The sequence below is a fragment of the Oncorhynchus clarkii genome, chromosome 4 (genome assembly GCF_045791955.1).
Source record: "Oncorhynchus clarkii lewisi isolate Uvic-CL-2024 chromosome 4, UVic_Ocla_1.0, whole genome shotgun sequence".
In the NCBI taxonomy this organism is placed as follows: domain Eukaryota; kingdom Metazoa; phylum Chordata; class Actinopteri; order Salmoniformes; family Salmonidae; genus Oncorhynchus; species Oncorhynchus clarkii.
Window position 1 is genome coordinate 6,634,068 of NC_092150.1, and position 21,855 is coordinate 6,655,922.

At 54.6% G+C, this 21,855-nt stretch overlaps 1 protein-coding gene across 2 annotated transcripts in view; it reads left to right on the top strand.

Annotated features, from left to right (window-relative positions):
• The window catches only part of LOC139406342 (anoctamin-3-like), a 147,183-nt gene extending 142,333 nt beyond the window's left edge, over positions 1–4,850 (top strand). For both annotated transcript variants that reach the window (XM_071148850.1, XM_071148849.1), the window contains one exon: positions 4,668–4,850. In XM_071148850.1, the coding sequence (XP_071004951.1) occupies positions 4,668–4,850 (183 nt within the window). The remainder of the gene's footprint in view (positions 1–4,667) is intronic.
• The last annotated feature ends 17,005 nt before the right edge of the window (positions 4,851–21,855 follow it).

Consider the following 21,855-nt stretch of genomic DNA (forward strand, 5'->3'; position numbering starts at 1 on the left):
GCCACATCTACGCTCTAACCACTAGGCTACCCTGACACCTCTACACTCTAACCACTAGGCTACGCTGCCGCCCCTACACTCTAACCACTAGGCTACCCTGCCACCTCTACACTCTAACCACTAGGCTACCCTGCCACCCCTACACTCTAACCACTAGGCTACGCTGCCACCTCTACACTCTAACCACTAGGCTACCCTGACACCTCTACACTCTAACCACTAGGCTACCCTGCCACCTCTACACTCTAACCACTAGGCTACCCTGACACCTCTACAATCTAACCACTAGGCTACGCTGCCACCTCTACACTCTAACCACTAGGCTACCCTGACACATCTACACTCTAACCACTAGGCTACCTGCCACCTCTACACTCTAACCACTAGGCTACCCTGACACCTCTACACTCTAACCACTAGGCTACGCTGCCGCCCCTACACTCTAACCACTAGGCTACCCTGACACATCTACACTCTAACCACTAGGCTACCCTGCCACCTCTACACTCTAACCACTAGGCTACCCTGCCACCTCTACACTCTAACCACTAGGCTACCCTGACACCTCTACACTCTAACCACTAGGCTACGCTGCCGCCCATACACTCTAACCACTAGGCTACCCTGACACCTCTACACTCTAACCACTAGGCTACCCTGCCACCTCTACACTCTAACCACTAGGCTACGCTGACACCTCTACACTCTAACCACTAGGCTACCCTGCCACCTCTACACTCTAACCACTAGGCTACGCTGCCGCCCCTACACTCTAACCACTAGGCTACCCTGCCACCTCTACACTCTAACCACTAGGCTACGCTGCCGCCCCTACACTCTAACCACTAGGCTACCCTGACACCTCTACACTCTAACCACTAGGCTACGCTGCCACCTCTACACTCTAACCACTAGGCTACGCTGCCACCTCTACACTCTAACCACTAGGCTACCCTGCCACATCTACGCTCTAACCACTAGGCTACCCTGACACCTCTACACTCTAACCACTAGGCTACGCTGCCGCCCCTACACTCTAACCACTAGGCTACCCTGCCACCTCTACACTCTAACCACTAGGCTACCCTGCCACCCCTACACTCTAACCACTAGGCTACGCTGCCACCTCTACACTCTAACCACTAGGCTACCCTGACACCTCTACACTCTAACCACTAGGCTACCCTGCCACCTCTACACTCTAACCACTAGGCTACCCTGACACCTCTACACTCTAACCACTAGGCTACGCTGCCACCTCTACACTCTAACCACTAGGCTACCCTGACACATCTACACTCTAACCACTAGGCTACCTGCCACCTCTACACTCTAACCACTAGGCTACCCTGACACCTCTACACTCTAACCACTAGGCTACGCTGCCGCCCCTACACTCTAACCACTAGGCTACCCTGACACCTCTACACTCTAACCACTAGGCTACCCTGCCACCTCTACACTCTAACCACTAGGCTACCCTGACACATCTACACTCTAAACACTAGGCTACCCTGACACCTCTACACTCTAACCACTAGGCTACGCTGCCACCTCTACACTCTAACCACTAGGCTACCCTGACACATCTACACTCTAACCACTAGGCTACCCTGCCACCTCTACACTCTAACCACTAGGCTACCCTGACACCTCTACACTCTAACCACTAGGCTACCCTGCCACCTCTACACTCTAACCACTAGGCTACGCTGACACCTCTACACTCTAACCACTAGGCTACCTGCCACCTCTACACTCTAACCACTAGGCTACCCTGCCACCTCTACACTCTAACCACTAGGCTACGCTGCCACCCCTACACTCTAACCACTAGGCTACGCTGCCACCTCTACACTCTAACCACTAGGCTACCCTGCCACCTCTACACTCTAACCACTAGGCTACGCTGACACCTCTACACTCTAACCACTAGGCTACCCTGCCACCTCTACACTCTAACCACTAGGCTACGCTGCCGCCCCTACACTCTAACCACTAGGCTACCCTGCCACCTCTACACTCTAACCACTAGGCTACGCTGCCGCCCCTACACTCTAACCACTAGGCTACCCTGACACCTCTACACTCTAACCACTAGGCTACGCTGCCGCCCCTACACTCTAACCACTAGGCTACCCTGCCACCTCTACACTCTAACCACTAGGCTACGCTGCCGCCCCTACACTCTAACCACTAGGCTACCCTGACACCTCTACACTCTAACCACTAGGCTACGCTGCCACCTCTACACTCTAACCACTAGGCTACCCTGACACCTCTACACTCTAACCACTAGGCTACCTGCCACCTCTACACTCTAACCACTAGGCTACCCTGACACCTCTACACTCTAACCACTAGGCTACGCTGCCGCCCCAGTATGATTCAATGACCTGAAAATCAGAAATACATTACCCCGGCTCTGTACCTTCACATGCTGCTGAGAATCGAGAGGTTGGCTTGCAACCTGAGGTTTAGCAGTCCTCTGGGGATTCTAGATATCCCAGATGCTATGTCCTGCCCATGTTCCCTTAAGCCAGGAACCTATGCCTTAAAACCCATCACATCTCACATCTCCCTCACTAGCTTTAAGCACTAGCTGTCAGAGCAGTTTACAGATCACTGCACCTGTACTTAGCCTATCTGTAAACATCCCATCTATCTACCTCATCCCCATACTGGTATTTATTTATTTATTTTGCTCCTTTGCACCCCAGTATCTCTACTTGTACATTCATCTTCTGCCTATCTACCATTCCAGTGTTTAATTGCTATATTGTAATTACTTCGCCACCATGGCCTATTTATTTCCTTAACTTACCTCATTTACACTCACTGTATATAGACTTTTTGTTTTCTTTTGTTCTACTGTATTATTGACTGTGTGTTTTGTTTATTCCATGTGTAACTCTGTGTTGTTGTGTGTGTCGAATTGCTATGCTTTATCTTGGCCAGGTCTCAGTTGTAAATGAGAACTTGTTCTCAACTGGCCTACCTGGTTAAATAAAGGTGTTCTCAACTAGCCTACCTGGTTAAATAAAGGTGTTCTCAACTAGCCTACCTGGTTAAATAAAGGTGTTCTCAACTAGCCTACCTGGTTAAATAAAGGTGTTCTCAACTAGCCTACCTGGTTAAATAAAGGTGTTCTCAACTAGCCTACCTGGTTAAATATAGGTGTTCTCAACTAGCCTACCTGGTTAAATAAAGGTGTTCTCAACTAGCCTACCTGGTTAAATAAAGGTGTTCTCAACTAGCCTACCTGGTTAAATAAAGGTGTTCTCAACTAGCCTACCTGGTTAAATAAAGGTGTTCTCAACTAGCCTACCTGGTTAAATAAAGGTGTTCTCAACTAGCCTTCCTGGTTAAATAAAGGTGTTCTCAACTGGCCTACCTGGTTAAATAAAGGTGTTCTCAACTAGCCTACCTGGTTAAATAAAGGTGTTCTCAACTAGCCTACCTGGTTAAATAAAGGTGTTCTCAACTAGCCTACCTGGTTAAATAAAGGTGTTCTCAACTAGCCTACCTGGTTAAATAAAGGTGTTCTCAACTAGCCTACCTGGTTAAATAAAGGTGTTCTCAACTAGCCTACCTGGTTAAATAAAGGTGTTCTCAACTAGCCTACCTGGTTAAATAAAGGTGTTCTCAACTAGCCTACCTGGTTAAATAAAGGTGTTCTCAACTAGCCTACCTGGTTAAATAAAGGTGTTCTCAACTAGCCTACCTGGTTAAATAAAGGTGTTCTCAACTAGCCTACCTGGTTAAATATAGGTGTTCTCAACTAGCCTACCTGGTTAAATAAAGGTGTTCTCAACTGGCCTACCTGGTTAAATAAAGGTGTTCTCAACTAGCCTACCTGGTTAAATAAAGGTGTTCTCAACTAGCCTACCTGGTTTAAATAAAGGTGTTCTCAACTAGCCTGCCTGGTTAAATAAAGGTGTTCTCAACTAGCCTGCCTGGTTAAATAAAGGTGTTCTCAACTAGCCTACCTGGTTAAATAAAGGTGTTCTCAACTAGCCTACATGGTTAAATAAAGGTGTTCTCAACTAGCCTACCTGGTTAAATAGAGGTGTTCTCAACTAGCCTACCTGGTTAAATAAAGGTGTTCTCAACTAGCCTACCTGGTTAAATAAAGGTGTTCTCAACTAGCCTCCCTGGTTAAATAAAGGTGTTCTCAACTAGCCTACCTGGTTAAATAAAGGTGTTCTCAACTGGCCTACCTGGTTAAAGAAAGGTGTTCTCAACTAGCCTACCTGGTTAAATAAAGGTGTTCTCAACTAGCCTACCTGGTTAAATAAAGGTGTTCTCAACTAGCCTACCTGGTTAAATAAAGGTGTTCTCAACTAGCCTCCCTGGTTAAATAAAGGTGTTCTCAACTAGCCTACCTGGTTAAATAAAGGTGTTCTCAACTGGCCTACCTGGTTAAATAAAGGTGTTCTCAACTAGCCTACCTGGTTAAATAAAGGTGTTCTCAACTAGCCTACCTGGTTAAATAAAGGTGTTCTCAACTAGCCTCCCTGGTTAAATAAAGGTGTTCTCAACTAGCCTACCTGGTTAAATAAAGGGGAAATAAAAAATAAAATAAAAATCAAGAGAGTTTATGTTTGCCTGAGTTGATTGATGGATAATAAAGTATTGTTTTTTTCTCTCTCCATTTCCTCCCTCAGCACCTGGTGTTTGGCATCAAGTCGTTCATCGCGTACCTGATCCCAGACATGCCCAAGAGTCTGTGTGACCGCATGCGGCGGGAGAAGTACCTGATGCAGGAGATGATGTATGAAGCAGAGTTGGAGCACCTGCAGAAGGAGAGGAAGAAGAACGGCAGGAGATATCACCACGAGTGGCCTTAGTGTTAGTCATGTTACGTCCCCTGTACTACATACAGTAGTCTGCACAGCTAAATCATACACACACACACACACAAAACACTTAATACCCACACCAACACACACACAAAAATATGCACTCAGATCACATGTTCCCTTCTGTACACCAAAGAGGCCCTCTTCTGTCTCCAGACCTGAGGCCTGTTACTGTACCCCGTACCTGTCCCCGGCTCCCATCTCTGTTACTGTCCCCCGTACCTGTCCCCGGCTCCCATCTCTGTTACTGTCCCCCGTACCTGTCCCCGGCTCCCATCTCTGTTACTGTCCCCCGTACCTGTCCCCGGCTCCCATCTCTGTTACTGTCCCCCGTACCTGTCCCCGGCTCCCATCTCTGTTACTGTACCCCGTACCTGTCCCCGGCTCCCATCTCTGTTACTGTCCCCCGTACCTGTCCCCGGCTCCCATCTCTGTTACTGTCCCCCGTACCTGTCCCCTCCTCCCATCTCTGTTACTGTCCCCCGTACATGTCCCCTCCTCCCATCTCTGTTACTGTACCCCGTACCTGTCCCCTCCTCCCATCTCTGTTACTGTCCCCCGTACCTGTCCCCTCCTCCCATCTCTGTTACTGTACCCCGTACCTGTCCCCTCCTCCCATCTCTGTTACTGTACCCCGTACCTGTCCCCGGCTCCCATCTCTGTTACTGTACCCCGTACCTGTCCCCTCCTCCCATCTCTGTTACTGTCCCCCGTACCTGTCCCCTCCTCCCAGCTCTGTTACTGTCCCCCGTACCTGTCCCCTTCTCCCATCTCTGTTACTGTCCCCCGTACCTGTCCCCTCCTCCCATCTCTGTTACTGTACCCCGTACCTGTCCCCTCCTCCCATCTCTGTTACTGTACCCCGTACCTGTCCCCGGCTCCCATCTCTGTTACTGTACCCCGTACCTGTCCCCTCCTCCCATCTCTGTTACTGTCCCCCGTACCTGTCCCCTCCTCCCATCTCTGTTACTGTCCCCCGTACCTGTCCCCTCCTCCCATCTCTGTTACTGTACCCCGTACCTGTCCCCGGCTTCCATCTCTGTTACTGTCCCCCGTACCTGTCCCCTCCTCCCATCTCTGTTAATGTCCCCCGTACCTGTCCCCTCCTCCCATCTCTGTTACTGTACCCCGTACCTGTCCCCTCCTCCCATCTCTGGTACTGTCCCCCATACCTGTCCCCTCCTCCCATCTCTGTTACTGTCCCCCGTACCTGTCCCCTTCTCCCATCTCTGTTACTGTCCCCCGTACCTGTCCCCGGCTCCCATCTCTGTTACTGTCCCCCGTACCTGTCCCCGGCTCCCATCTCTGTTACTGTCCCCCGTACCTGTCCCCGGCTCCCATCTCTGTTACTGTCCCCCGTACCTGTCCCCGGCTCCCATCTCTGTTACTGTACCCCGTACCTGTCCCCGGCTCCCATCTCTGTTACTGTCCCCCGTACCTGTCCCCGGCTCCCATCTCTGTTACTGTCCCCCGTACCTGTCCCCTCCTCCCATCTCTGTTACTGTCCCCCGTACATGTCCCCTCCTCCCATCTCTGTTACTGTACCCCGTACCTGTCCCCTCCTCCCATCTCTGTTACTGTCCCCCGTACCTGTCCCCTCCTCCCATCTCTGTTACTGTACCCCGTACCTGTCCCCTCCTCCCATCTCTGTTACTGTACCCCGTACCTGTCCCCGGCTCCCATCTCTGTTACTGTACCCCGTACCTGTCCCCTCCTCCCATCTCTGTTACTGTCCCCCGTACCTGTCCCCTCCTCCCAGCTCTGTTACTGTCCCCCGTACCTGTCCCCTTCTCCCATCTCTGTTACTGTCCCCCGTACCTGTCCCCTCCTCCCATCTCTGTTACTGTACCCCGTACCTGTCCCCTCCTCCCATCTCTGTTACTGTACCCCGTACCTGTCCCCGGCTCCCATCTCTGTTACTGTACCCCGTACCTGTCCCCTCCTCCCATCTCTGTTACTGTCCCCCGTACCTGTCCCCTCCTCCCATCTCTGTTACTGTCCCCCGTACCTGTCCCCTCCTCCCATCTCTGTTACTGTACCCCGTACCTGTCCCCGGCTTCCATCTCTGTTACTGTCCCCCGTACCTGTCCCCTCCTCCCATCTCTGTTAATGTCCCCCGTACCTGTCCCCTCCTCCCATCTCTGTTACTGTACCCCGTACCTGTCCCCTCCTCCCATCTCTGGTACTGTCCCCCATACCTGTCCCCTCCTCCCATCTCTGTTACTGTCCCCCGTACCTGTCCCCTTCTCCCATCTCTGTTACTGTCCCCCGTACCTGTCCCCTCCTCCCATCTCTGTTACTGTACCCCGTACCTGTCCCCTCCTCCCATCTCTGTTACTGTACCCCGTACCTGTCCCCGGCTCCCATCTCTGTTACTGTACCCCGTACCTGTCCCCTCCTCCCATCTCTGTTACTGTCCCCCGTACCTGTCCCCTCCTCCCATCTCTGTTACTGTCCCCCGTACCTGTCCCCTCCTCCCATCTCTGTTACTGTACCCCGTACCTGTCCCCGGCTTCCATCTCTGTTACTGTCCCCCGTACCTGTCCCCTCCTCCCATCTCTGTTAATGTCCCCCGTACCTGTCCCCTCCTCCCATCTCTGTTACTGTACCCCGTACCTGTCCCCTCCTCCCATCTCTGGTACTGTCCCCCATACCTGTCCCCTCCTCCCATCTCTGTTACTGTCCCCCGTACCTGTCCCCGGCTCCCATCTCTGTTACTGTCCCCCGCACCTGTCCCCGGCTCCCATCTCTGTTACTGTCCCCCGTACCTGTCCCCTCCTCCCAGCTCTGTTACTGTCCCCCGTACCTGTCCCCTTCTCCCATCTCTGTTACTGTCCCCCGTACCTGTCCCCTCCTCCCATCTCTGTTACTGTACCCCGTACCTGTCCCCTCCTCCCATCTCTGTTACTGTACCCCGTACCTGTCCCCTCCTCCCATCTCTGTTACTGTCCCCCGTACCTGTCCCCGGCTCCCATCTCTGTTACTGTCCCCCGTACCTGTCCCCGGCTCCCATCTCTGTTACTGTGCCCCGTACCTGTCCCCTCCTCCCATCTCTGTTACTGTCCCCCGTACCTGTCCCCTCCTCCCATCTCTGTTACTGTCCCCCGTACCTGTCCCCTCCTCCCATCTCTGTTACTGTCCCCCGTACCTGTCCCCGGCTCCCATCTCTGTTACTGTACCCCGTACCTGTCCCCTCCTCCCATCTCTGTTACTGTCCCCCGTACCTGTCCCCTCCTCCCATCTCTGTTACTGTCCCCCGTACCTGTCCCCTCCTCCCATCTCTGTTACTGTACCCCGTACCTGTCCCCGGCTCCCATCTCTGTTACTGTCCCCCGTACCTGTCCCCTCCTCCCATCTCTGTTACTGTCCCCCGTACCTGTCCCCTCCTCCCATCTCTGTTACTGTACCCCGTACCTGTCCCCGGCTCCCATCTCTGGTATAGTCCCCCGTACCTGTCCCCGGCTCCCATCTCTGTTACTGTCCCCCGTACCTGTCCCCGGCTCCCATCTCTGTTACTGTACCCCGTACCTGTCCCCGGCTCCCATCTCTGTTACTGTACCCCATACCTGTCCCCTCCTCCCATCTCTGTTACTGTCCCCCGTACCTGTCCCCTCCTCCCATCTCTGTTACTGTCCCCCGTACCTGTCCCCTCCTCCCATCTCTGTTACTGTACCCCGTACCTGTCCCCGGATCCCATCTCTGTTACTGTACCCCGTACCTGTCCCCTCCTCCCATATCTGTTACTGTCCCCCGTACCTGTCCCCTCCTCCCATCTCTGTTACTGTCCCCCGTACCTGTCCCCTCCTCCCATCTCTGTTACTGTACCCGTACCTGTCCCCGGCTCCCATCTCTGTTACTGTCCCCCGTACCTGTCCCCTCCTCCCATCTCTGTTACTGTCCCCCGTACCTGTCCCCTCCTCCCATCTCTGTTACTGTACCCCGTACCTGTCCCCGGCTCCCATCTCTGGTACTGTCCCCCATACCTGTCCCCTCCTCCCATCTCTGTTACTGTACCCCGTACCTGTCCCCTCCTCCCATCTCTGTTACTGTCCCCCGTACCTGTCCCCGGCTCCCATCTCTGTTACTGTCCCCCGTACCTGTCCCCGGCTCCCATCTCTGTTACTGTACCCCGTACCTGTCCCCGGCTCCCATCTCTGTTACTGTACCCCATACCTGTCCCCTCCTCCCATCTCTGTTACTGTCCCCCGTACCTGTCCCCTCCTCCCATCTCCGTTACTGTCCCCCGTACCTGTCCCCGGCTCCCATCTCTGTTACTGTCCCCCGTACCTGTCCCCTCCTCCCATCTCTGTTACTGTCCCCCGTACCTGTCCCCTCCTCCCAGCTCTGTTACTGTACCCCGTACCTGTCCCCGGCTCCCATCTCTGTTACTGTACCCCGTACCTGTCCCCTCCTCCCATCTCTGTTACTGTCCCCCGTACCTGTCCCCGGCTCCCATCTCTGTTACTGTACCCCGTACCTGTCCCCGGCTCCCATCTCTGTTACTGTACCCCATACCTGTCCCCTCCTCCCATCTCTGTTACTGTCCCCCGTACCTGTCCCCTCCTCCCATCTCTGTTACTGTCCCCCGTACCTGTCCCCTCCTCCCATCTCTGTTACTGTACCCCGTACCTGTCCCCGGATCCCATCTCTGTTACTGTACCCCGTACCTGTTCCCTCCTCCCATATCTGTTACTGTCCCCCGTACCTGTCCCCTCCTCCCATCTCTGTTACTGTCCCCCGTACCTGTCCCCTCCTCCCATCTCTGTTACTGTACCCGTACCTGTCCCCGGCTCCCATCTCTGTTACTGTCCCCCGTACCTGTCCCCTCCTCCCATCTCTGTTACTGTCCCCCGTACCTGTCCCCTCCTCCCATCTCTGTTACTGTACCCCGTACCTGTCCCCGGCTCCCATCTCTGGTACTGTCCCCCATACCTGTCCCCTCCTCCCATCTCTGTTACTGTACCCCGTACCTGTCCCCTCCTCCCATCTCTGTTACTGTCCCCCGTACCTGTCCCCGGCTCCCATCTCTGTTACTGTCCCCCGTACCTGTCCCCGGCTCCCATCTCTGTTACTGTACCCCGTACCTGTCCCCGGCTCCCATCTCTGTTACTGTACCCCATACCTGTCCCCTCCTCCCATCTCTGTTACTGTCCCCCGTACCTGTCCCCTCCTCCCATCTCCGTTACTGTCCCCCGTACCTGTCCCCGGCTCCCATCTCTGTTACTGTCCCCCGTACCTGTCCCCTCCTCCCATCTCTGTTACTGTCCCCCGTACCTGTCCCCTCCTCCCAGCTCTGTTACTGTACCCCGTACCTGTCCCCGGCTCCCATCTCTGTTACTGTACCCCGTACCTGTCCCCTCCTCCCATCTCTGTTACTGTCCCCCGTACCTGTCCCCGGCTCCCATCTCTGTTACTGTCCCCCGTACCTGTCCCCGGCTCCCATCTCTGTTACTGTACCCCGTACCTGTCCCCGGCTCCCATCTCTGTTACTGTACCCCCTACCTGTCCCCTCCTCCCATCTCTGTTACTGTCCCCCGTACCTGTCCCCTCCTCCCATCTCTGTTACTGTCCCCCGTACCTGTCCCCTCCTCCCATCTCTGTTACTGTCCCCCGTACCTGTCCCCTCCTCCCATCTCTGTTACTGTCCCCCGTACCTGTCCCCGGCTCCCATCTCTGTTACTGTCCCCCGTACCTGTCCCCTCCTCCCATCTCTGTTACTGTCCCCCGTACCTGTCCCCTCCTCCCATCTCTGTTACTGTCCCCCGTACCTGTCCCCGGCTCCCATCTCTGTTACTGTCCCCCGTACCTGTCCCCTCCTCCCATCTCTGTTACTGTCCCCCGTACCTGTCCCCGGCTCCCATCTCTGTTACTGTTCCCCGTACCTGTCCCCTCCTCCCATCTTTGTTACTGTACCCCGTACCTGTCCCCTCCTCCCATCTCTGTTACTGTCCCCCGTACCTGTCCCCGGCTCCCATCTCTGTTACTGTCCCCCGTACCTGTCCCCTCCTCCCATCTCTGTTACTGTCCCCCGTACCTGTCCCCTCCTCCCATCTCTGTTACTGTCCCCCGTACCTGTCCCCTCCTCCCATCTCTGTTACTGTCCCCCGTACCTGTCCCCTCCTCCCATCTCTGTTACTGTCCCCCGTACCTGTCCCCTCCTCCCATCTCTGTTACTGTACCCCGTACCTGTCCCCTCCTCCCATCTCTGTTACTGTACCCCGTACCTGTCCCCTCCTCCCATCTCTGTTACTGTCCCCCGTACCTGTCCCCTCCTCCCATCTCTGCTACTGTACCCCGTACCTGTCCCCTCCTCCCATCTCTGTTACTGTCCCCCGTACCTGTCCCCTCCTCCCATCTCTGTTACTGTCCCCCGTACCTGTCCCCTCCTCCCATCTCTGTTACTGTCCCCCGTACCTGTCCCCTCCTCCCATCTCTGTTACTGTACCCCGTACCTGTCCCCTCCTCCCATCTCTGTTACTGTCCCCCGTACCTGTCCCCTCCTCCCATCTCTGTTACTGTCCCCCGTACCTGTCCCCTCCTCCCATCTCTGTTACTGTACCCCGTACCTGTCCCCTCCTCCCATCTCTGTTACTGTACCCCGTACCTGTCCCCTCCTCCCATCTCTGTTACTGTACCCCGTACCTGTCCCCTCCTCCCATCTCTGTTACTGTACCCCGTACCTGTCCCCTCCTCCCATCTCTGTTACTGTACCCCGTACCTGTCCCCTCCTCCCATCTCTGTTACTGTCCCCCGTACCTGTCCCCGGCTCCCATCTCTGTTACTGTCCCCCGTACCTGTCCCCTCCTCCCATCTCTGTTACTGTACCCCGTACCTGTCCCCTCCTCCCATCTCTGTTACTGTCCCCCGTACCTGTCCCCTCCTCCCATCTCTGTTACTGTCCCCCGTACCTGTCCCCTCCTCCCATCTCTGTTACTTTCCCCCGTACCTGTCCCCTCCTCCCATCTCTGTTACTGTCCCCCGTACCTGTCCCCTCCTCCCATCTCTGTTACTGTCCCCCGTACCTGTCCCCTCCTCCCATCTCTGTTACTGTCCCCCGTACCTGTCCCCTCCTCCCATCTCTGTTACTGTCCCCCGTACCTGTCCCCTCCTCCCATCTCTGTTACTGTACCCCGTACCTGTCCCCTCCTCCCATCTCTGTTACTGTACCCCGTACCTGTCCCCTCCTCCCATCTCTGTTACTGTCCCCCGTACCTGTCCCCTCCTCCCATCTCTGTTACTGTCCCCCGTACCTGTCCCCGGCTCCCATCTCTGTTACTGTCCCCCGTACCTGTCCCCTCCTCCCATCTCTGTTACTGTCCCCCGTACCTGTCCCCTCCTCCCATCTCTGTTACTGTCCCCCGTACCTGTCCCCTCCTCCCATCTCTGTTACTGTCCCCCGTACCTGTCCCCTCCTCCCATCTCTGTTACTGTCCCCCGTACCTGTCCCCTCCTCCCATCTCTGTTACTGTACCCCGTACCTGTCCCCTCCTCCCATCTCTGTTACTGTACCCCGTACCTGTCCCCTCCTCCCATCTCTGTTACTGTCCCCCGTACCTGTCCCCTCCTCCCATCTCTGCTACTGTACCCCGTACCTGTCCCCTCCTCCCATCTCTGTTACTGTCCCCCGTACCTGTCCCCTCCTCCCATCTCTGTTACTGTACCCCGTACCTGTCCCCTCCTCCCATCTCTGTTACTGTACCCCGTACCTGTCCCCTCCTCCCATCTCTGTTACTGTACCCCGTACCTGTCCCCTCCTCCCATCTCTGTTACTGTACCCCGTACCTGTCCCCTCCTCCCATCTCTGTTACTGTCCCCCGTACCTGTCCCCCCTCCTCCCATCTCTGTTACTGTCCCCCGTACCTGTCCCCTCCTCCCATCTCTGTTACTGTCCCCCGTACCTGTCCCCTCCTCCCATCTCTGTTACTGTCCCCCGTACCTGTCCCCTCCTCCCATCTCTGTTACTGTCCCCCGTACCTGTCCCCTCCTCCCATCTCTGTTACTGTCCCCCGTACCTGTCCCCTCCTCCCATCTCTGTTACTGTCCCCCGTACCTGTCCCCTCCTCCCATCTCTGTTACTGTCCCCCGTACCTGTCCCCTCCTCCCATCTCTGTTACTGTCCCCCGTACCTGTCCCCTCCTCCCATCTCTGTTACTGTCCCCCGTACCTGTCCCCTCCTCCCATCTCTGTTACTGTCCCCCGTACCTGTCCCCTCCTCCCATCTCTGTTACTGTCCCCCGTACCTGTCCCCTCCTCCCATCTCTGTTACTGTCCCCCGTACCTGTCCCCTCCTCCCATCTCTGTTACTGTCCCCCGTACCTGTCCCCTCCTCCCATCTCTGTTACTGTCCCCCGTACCTGTCCCCTCCTCCCATCTCTGTTACTGTCCCCCGTACCTGTCCCCTCCTCCCATCTCTGTTACTGTCCCCCGTACCTGTCCCCTCCTCCCATCTCTGTTACTGTCCCCCGTACCTGTCCCCTCCTCCCATCTCTGTTACTGTCCCCCCTCCCATCTCTGTACCCCCCGTACCTGTCCCCTCCTCCCATCTCTGTTACTGTCCCCCGTACCTGTCCCCTCCTCCCATCTCTGTTACTGTACCCCGTACCTGTCCCCTCCTCCCATCTCTGTTACTGTCCCCCGTACCTGTCCCCGGCCCCTCCTCCCATCTCTGTTACTGTCCCCCGTACCTGTCCCCTCCTCCCATCTCTGTTACTGTCCCCCGTACCTGTCCCCTCCTCCCATCTCTGTTACTGTCCCCCGTACCTGTCCCCTCCTCCCATCTCTGTTACTGTCCCCCGTACCTGTCCCCTCCTCCCATCTCTGTTACTGTCCCCCGTACCTGTCCCCTCCTCCCATCTCTGTTACTGTACCCCGTACCTGTCCCCTCCTCCCATCTCTGTTACTGTCCCCCGTACCTGTCCCCTCCTCCCATCTCTGTTACTGTCCCCCGTACCTGTCCCCTCCTCCCATCTCTGTTACTGTCCCCCGTACCTGTCCCCTCCTCCCATCTCTGTTACTGTACCCCGTACCTGTCCCCTCCTCCCATCTCTGTTACTGTCCCCCGTACCTGTCCCCTCCTCCCATCTCTGTTACTGTCCCCCGTACCTGTCCCCTCCTCCCATCTCTGTTACTGTCCCCCGTACCTGTCCCCTCCTCCCATCTCTGTTACTGTCCCCCGTACCTGTCCCCTCCTCCCATCTCTGTTACTGTCCCCCGTACCTGTCCCCTCCTCCCATCTCTGTTACTGTCCCCCGTACCTGTCCCCTCCTCCCATCTCTGTTACTGTCCCCCGTACCTGTCCCCTCCTCCCATCTCTGTTACTGTCCCCGTACCTGTCCCCTCCTCCCATCTCTGTTACTGTACCCCGTACCTGTCCCCTCCTCCCATCTCTGTTACTGTCCCCCGTACCTGTCCCCTCCTCCCATCTCTGTTACTGTCCCCCGTACCTGTCCCCTCCTCCCATCTCTGTTACTGTCCCCCGTACCTGTCCCCTCCTCCCATCTCTGTTACTGTCCCCCGTACCTGTCCCCTCCTCCCATCTCTGTTACTGTCCCCCGTACCTGTCCCCTCCTCCCATCTCTGTTACTGTCCCCCGTACCTGTCCCCTCCTCCCATCTCTGTTACTGTCCCCCGTACCTGTCCCCTCCTCCCATCTCTGTTACTGTCCCCCGTACCTGTCCCCTCCTCCCATCTCTGTTACTGTCCCCCGTACCTGTCCCCGGCTCCCATCTCTGTTACTGTCCCCCGTACCTGTCCCCTCCTCCCATCTCTGTTACTGTCCCCCGTACCTGTCCCCTCCTCCCATCTCTGTTACTGTACCCCGTACCTGTCCCCGGCTCCCATCTCTGTTACTGTCCCCCGTACCTGTCCCCTCCTCCCATCTCTGTTACTGTCCCCCGTACCTGTCCCCGGCTCCCATCTCTGTTACTGTCCCCCGTACCTGTCCCCTCCTCCCATCTCTGTTACTGTCCCCCGTACCTGTCCCCTCCTCCCATCTCTGTTACTGTACCCCGTACCTGTCCCCGGCTCCCATCTCTGTTACTGTACCCCGTACCTGTCCCCTGCTCCCATCTCTGTTACTGTCCCCCGTACCTGTCCCCGGCTCCCATCTCTGTTACTGTCCCCCGTACCTGTCCCCGGCTCCCATCTCTGTTACTGTACCCCGTACCTGTCCCCTCCTCCCATCTCTGTTACTGTACCCCGTACCTGTCCCCTCCTCCCATCTCTGTTACTGTCCCCCGTACCTGTCCCCTCCTCCCATCTCTGTTACTGTCCCCCGTACCTGTCCCCTCCTCCCATCTCTGTTACTGTCCCCCGTACCTGTCCCCTCCTCCCATCTCTGTTACTGTACCCCGTACCTGTCCCCTCCTCCCATCTCTGTTACTGTCCCCCGTACCTGTCCCCTCCTCCCATCTCTGTTACTGTCCCCCGTACCTGTCCCCTCCTCCCATCTCTGTTACTGTCCCCCGTACCTGTCCCCTCCTCCCATCTCTGTTACTGTCCCCCGTACCTGTCCCCTCCTCCCATCTCTGTTACTGTCCCCCGTACCTGTCCCCTCCTCCCATCTCTGTTACTGTCCCCCGTACCTGTCCCCTCCTCCCATCTCTGTTACTGTCCCCCGTACCTGTCCCCGGCTCCCATCTCTGTTACTGTCCCCCGTACCTGTCCCCTCCTCCCATCTCTGTTACTGTCCCCCGTACCTGTCCCCTCCTCCCATCTCTGTTACTGTCCCCCGTACCTGTCCCCGGCTCCCATCTCTGTTACTGTCCCCCGTACCTGTCCCCTCCTCCCATCTCTGTTACTGTCCCCCGTACCTGTCCCCTCCTCCCATCTCTGTTACTGTTCCCCGTACCTGTCCCCTCCTCCCATCTCTGTTACTGTACCCCGTACCTGTCCCCTCCTCCCATCTCTGTTACTGTCCCCCGTACCTGTCCCCGGCTCCCATCTCTGTTACTGTCCCCCGTACCTGTCCCCTCCTCCCATCTCTGTTACTGTCCCCCGTACCTGTCCCCTCCTCCCATCTCTGTTACTGTCCCCCGTACCTGTCCCCTCCTCCCATCTCTGTTACTGTCCCCCGTACCTGTCCCCTCCTCCCATCTCTGTTACTGTCCCCCGTACCTGTCCCCTCCTCCCATCTCTGTTACTGTACCCCGTACCTGTCCCCTCCTCCCATCTCTGTTACTGTACCCCGTACCTGTCCCCTCCTCCCATCTCTGTTACTGTCCCCCGTACCTGTCCCCTCCTCCCATCTCTGTTACTGTACCCCGTACCTGTCCCCTCCTCCCATCTCTGTTACTGTCCCCCGTACCTGTCCCCTCCTCCCATCTCTGTTACTGTCCCCCGTACCTGTCCCCTCCTCCCATCTCTGTTACTGTCCCCCGTACCTGTCCCCTCCTCCCATCTCTGTTACTGTACCCCGTACCTGTCCCCTCCTCCCATCTCTGTTACTGTCCCCCGTACCTGTCCCCTCCTCCCATCTCTGTTACTGTCCCCCGTACCTGTCCCCTCCTCCCATCTCTGTTACTGTACCCCGTACCTGTCCCCTCCTCCCATCTCTGTTACTGTACCCCGTACCTGTCCCCTCCTCCCATCTCTGTTACTGTACCCCGTACCTGTCCCCTCCTCCCATCTCTGTTACTGTACCCCGTACCTGTCCCCTCCTCCCATCTCTGTTACTGTACCCCGTACCTGTCCCCTCCTCCCATCTCTGTTACTGTCCCCCGTACCTGTCCCCGGCTCCCATCTCTGTTACTGTCCCCCGTACCTGTCCCCTCCTCCCATCTCTGTTACTGTACCCCGTACCTGTCCCCTCCTCCCATCTCTGTTACTGTCCCCCGTACCTGTCCCCTCCTCCCATCTCTGTTACTGTCCCCCGTACCTGTCCCCTCCTCCCATCTCTGTTACTGTCCCCCGTACCTGTCCCCTCCTCCCATCTCTGTTACTGTCCCCCGTACCTGTCCCCTCCTCCCATCTCTGTTACTGTCCCCCGTACCTGTCCCCTCCTCCCATCTCTGTTACTGTCCCCCGTACCTGTCCCCTCCTCCCATCTCTGTTACTGTCCCCCGTACCTGTCCCCTCCTCCCATCTCTGTTACTGTACCCCGTACCTGTCCCCTCCTCCCATCTCTGTTACTGTACCCCGTACCTGTCCCCTCCTCCCATCTCTGTTACTGTCCCCCGTACCTGTCCCCTCCTCCCATCTCTGTTACTGTCCCCGTACCTGTCCCCTCCTCCCATCTCTGTTACTGTCCCCCGTACCTGTCCCCTCCTCCCATCTCTGTTACTGTCCCCCGTACCTGTCCCCTCCTCCCATCTCTGTTACTGTCCCCCGTACCTGTCCCCTCCTCCCATCTCTGTTACTGTCCCCCGTACCTGTCCCCTCCTCCCATCTCTGTTACTGTCCCCCGTACCTGTCCCCTCCTCCCATCTCTGTTACTGTCCCCCGTACCTGTCCCCTCCTCCCATCTCTGTTACTGTCCCCCGTACCTGTCCCCTCCTCCCATCTCTGTTACTGTCCCCCGTACCTGTCCCCGGCTCCCATCTCTGTTACTGTCCCCCGTACCTGTCCCCTCCTCCCATCTCTGTTACTGTCCCCCGTACCTGTCCCCTCCTCCCATCTCTGTTACTGTCCCCCGTACCTGTCCCCTCCTCCCATCTCTGTTACTGTCCCCCGTACCTGTCCCCTCCTCCCATCTCTGTTACTGTCCCCCGTACCTGTCCCCTCCTCCCATCTCTGTTACTGTCCCCCGTACCTGTCCCCTCCTCCCATCTCTGTTACTGTCCCCCGTACCTGTCCCCTCCTCCCATCTCTGTTACTGTCCCCCGTACCTGTCCCCTCCTCCCATCTCTGTTACTGTCCCCCGTACCTGTCCCCTCCTCCCATCTCTGTTACTGTACCCCGTACCTGTCCCCTCCTCCCATCTCTGTTACTGTCCCCCGTACCTGTCCCCGGCTCCCATCTCTGTTACTGTCCCCCGTACCTGTCCCCTCCTCCCATCTCTGTTACTGTCCCCCGTACCTGTCCCCTCCTCCCATCTCTGTTACTGTCCCCCGTACCTGTCCCCTCCTCCCATCTCTGTTACTGTCCCCCGTACCTGTCCCCTCCTCCCATCTCTGTTACTGTCCCCCGTACCTGTCCCCTCCTCCCATCTCTGTTACTGTACCCCGTACCTGTCCCCTCCTCCCATCTCTGTTACTGTCCCCCGTACCTGTCCCCGGCTCCCATCTCTGGTACTGTCCCCCGTACCTGTCCCCGGCTCCCATCTCTGTTACTGTCCCCCGTACCTGTCCCCTCCTCCCATCTCTGTTACTGTCCCCCGTACCTGTCCCCTTCTCCCATCTCTGTTACTGTCCCCCGTACCTGTCCCCTCCTCCCATCTCTGGTACTGTCCCCCGTACCTGTCCCCGGCTCCCATCTCTGTTACTGTCCCCCGTACCTGTCCCCTCCTCCCATCTCTGTTACTGTCCCCCGTACCTGTCCCCGGCTCCCATCTCTGGTACTGTCCCCCGTACCTGTCCCCGGCTCCCATCTCTGTTACTGTCCCCCGTACCTGTCCCCTCCTCCCATCTCTGTTACTGTCCCCCGTACCTGTCCCCTCCTCCCATCTCTGTTACTGTCCCCCGTACCTGTCCCCTCCTCCCATCTCTGGTACTGTCCCCCGTACCTGTCCCCGGCTCCCATCTCTGTTACTGTCCCCCGTACCTGTCCCCTCCTCCCATCTCTGTTACTGTCCCCCGTACCTGTCCCCTCCTCCCATCTCTGTTACTGTCCCCCAGCTCCGCTTTCAGCTCTCCATCCAGCAGGAACCCTGGGCCCTGTCTGTTCCCTGTCACGTCTGTCCTGTGTCCTGTCCTGGCCATGAATGTGGGGAGAGACCTTACCTATCCAATTGTAATGTTTACTATGCAGAACAAGGGCTGCAGATCAGTTCACTACTGACTGTCTGCTCTCTTCTCGTCTCACTCTCATAGCACTCTCCATAGACACAGAATGACTAGAACGGACATGCCCATTCAAGTCATCGGTCCGTAATGGGTGGACGAGACTGGCGGCCATATTGAGTGCACCCGTTAAATTGCTGTGGTCTGAGGGCCTTTGTTCCTTTCTATGTCATTCTATTTCTACGTCGCTCTTCTTCTCTATGTGGCAGCTAGCCTATAGCAGCTTGCTATGACATGAGACACTCCGGTCCGGTCCAGTCCGGTCCGGTCCGGGTGCAGCTCACAACACAGCTGTGTATTCTGTGTTTGTCTTCCATGGACTTGGTACAGGCCAGTCACTGTCCTACGTGGCCGTCTGACTGTGCCGCTGTACTGTGGCACTGCTAGTGGTTCCTCTCGTTGCTTATTAAGTGATTCTATTGACGTATGTTCGTGTCTACCAAAAAATAACAATGGACAATAATAACGTTGTTTCCGTATAATGACTGTAAAGTAATATTGCCCTCAAAGCATGCTGATTCGTTAAAGCATTTTGGTTCATGTGTTGAACTGCAGCATATCTGGGAAGATGTTACCATTCGGAAGTTTGATAGAGGTTTAATTATCTCTATTTAAATCATGTAAAAAAATGCACGGTTGGTTTTGTTTTTTGTATTTTCTTGGATAGACAAAGTCCCTGTCTTTGATGCCTGGTTTACTGCACAGTGCGTTTCTATTCTGTGGGAGCTGAATGTTAGACATTTATTTATAATATTGCTGGTCTTGAGTTGTGGATGCTAATATGTGAATATGGTGTGTTGATATTACTACAGTTTTAACAAACCACAAAGTGTGTCACAAACATCACTCGTGCCTGTTGGTGCTGCAAATGCTTTGCTGTACATGTAAGAAAATGTTTCTTGTCATTTTTCTCCAGTAATGATTTACCACAACAAACTGAACTGTCTTGTCCCCCAAGGATTTCATTTGGAGGAATGTTGTGATGAGAAAAATATGAAAATATAAATTGCCAAATTCTGGCATTTTCCTCTGTTGATAGCTCTGCAAAGTAGAGGAAACCAACCCAACAGTGACATGTGAGTCCTGTAGGGAACTATACTGTACAGCCACTGGAGGGCAGTGAGTGCACTGGCAAATCTGTTCTTCCATGTACAGAATCGGTTTCCAATTGGCTACTGGAAGCAGAGAATCTGTTTTCTCACTGGCTACTGGAAGCAAATAATCTGTTTTCTCGTTGGCTACTGGAAGCAAAGAATCTGTTTTCTCGTTGGCTACTGGAAGCAGAGAATCTGTTTTCTCATTGGCTACTGGAAGCAGAGAATCTGTTTTCTCACTGGCTACTGGAAGCAGAGAATCTGTTTTCTCATTGGCTACTGGAAGCAGAGAATCTGTTTTCTCATTGGCTACTGGAAGCAGAGAATCTGTTTTCTCATAGGCTACTGGAAGCACTCAGAATGTGGCTGATTGTACATCCCAAATGGCACCCTATTCCCTTGGTAGTGCACTGCTTTTGAACAGGGCCCATAGGGAATAGGGTGCACTACTTTAGAACAGGGCCCATAGGGAATAGGGTGCACTACTTTAGAACAGGGCCCATAGGGAATAGGGTGCACTACTTTAGAACAGGGCCCATAGGGAATAGGGTGCACTACTTTAGAACAGGGCCCATAGGGAATAGGGTGCACTACTTTAGAACAGGGCCCATAGGGAATAGGGTGCACTACTTTAGAACAGGGCCCATAGGGAATAGGGTGCACTACTTTAGAACAGGGCCCATAGGGAATAGGGTGCACTACTTTAGAACAGGGCCCATAGGGAATAGGGTGCACTACTTTAGAACAGGGCCCATAGGGAATAGGGTGCACTACTTTAGAACAGGGCCCATAGGGAATAGGGAAACTGGGTCAGATTAGACATACCAGTGGCTTGGATGTTGTGGGTATCAGAGAGGAACATCCAGGCACTATACTATACATATTTCATACTTTCATGCCAAAATACATTAACAGCTCTCCAAATATCATTTGGTTTTCATTCTTAAATTGAGCTCAAATATTAAATACAGTCAGATTATTACATTCTGTATTGATTGAAAAACAACAACATAAATTAGAGGAATTAGTTTAGTTGTACCCGAGCAAACAATATGAAGTTCTGGGAACGTTCCGCTGAAAGTTAGCGAAAATCATGAGGATTTGAGGACACAATGTAACGTGTCCTAGACTGACTTTTGTGATGCCGCCATTCTTGGTGGTCGATTCTGATATTCTGAAATGTTCTGAAAGATCTGGACTATAGCAGCACGGTTTTGACCCTGAGGATTTCCAGGACAAGCATTTCAGGAGCATGACAGACACATACCATCTGTGAAAGTGCCAGTAGGCTAAGAAAATATAATAATATTTAGCAGGGAAACGAACCCACAATCCTGACATTAAAAGAACCATGCTCTACCAACTGAGTCATACAGGACCACAAGATCACATTCCCTTGTCCAACTAGTTTAAATATTCAATCACACCTTCTCTTTCCTTTTGGATTCGGCACTTTGGAGATATACAAAATATGATAGATTTAGGAAATGGGATTTGACCTAGCCCTGTTTCATTATAAACAACATTATAACTCTGTTTAGAGGTGACCTATCCCTATTTCATTATGAACAACCTCTGTTTAGAGGTGACCTAGCTCTATAGCATTATAAACAACCTCTGTCTAGAGGTGACCTATCCCTATTTCATTATAAACAACAATATAACTCTGTTTAGAGGTGACCTATCCCTATTTCATTATGAACAACTTCTGTTTAGAGGTGACCTAGCTCTATAGCATTATAAACAACCTCTGTCTAGAGGTGACCTATCCCTATTTCATTATAAACAACAATATAACTCTGTTTAGAGGTGACCTATCCCTATTTCATTATGAACAACCTCTGTTTAGAGGTGACCTAGCTCTATAGCATTATAAACAACCTCTGTCTAGAGCTGACCTATCCCTATTTCATTATAAACAACAATATAACTCTGTTTAGAGGTGACCTAGCGCTATTTCAT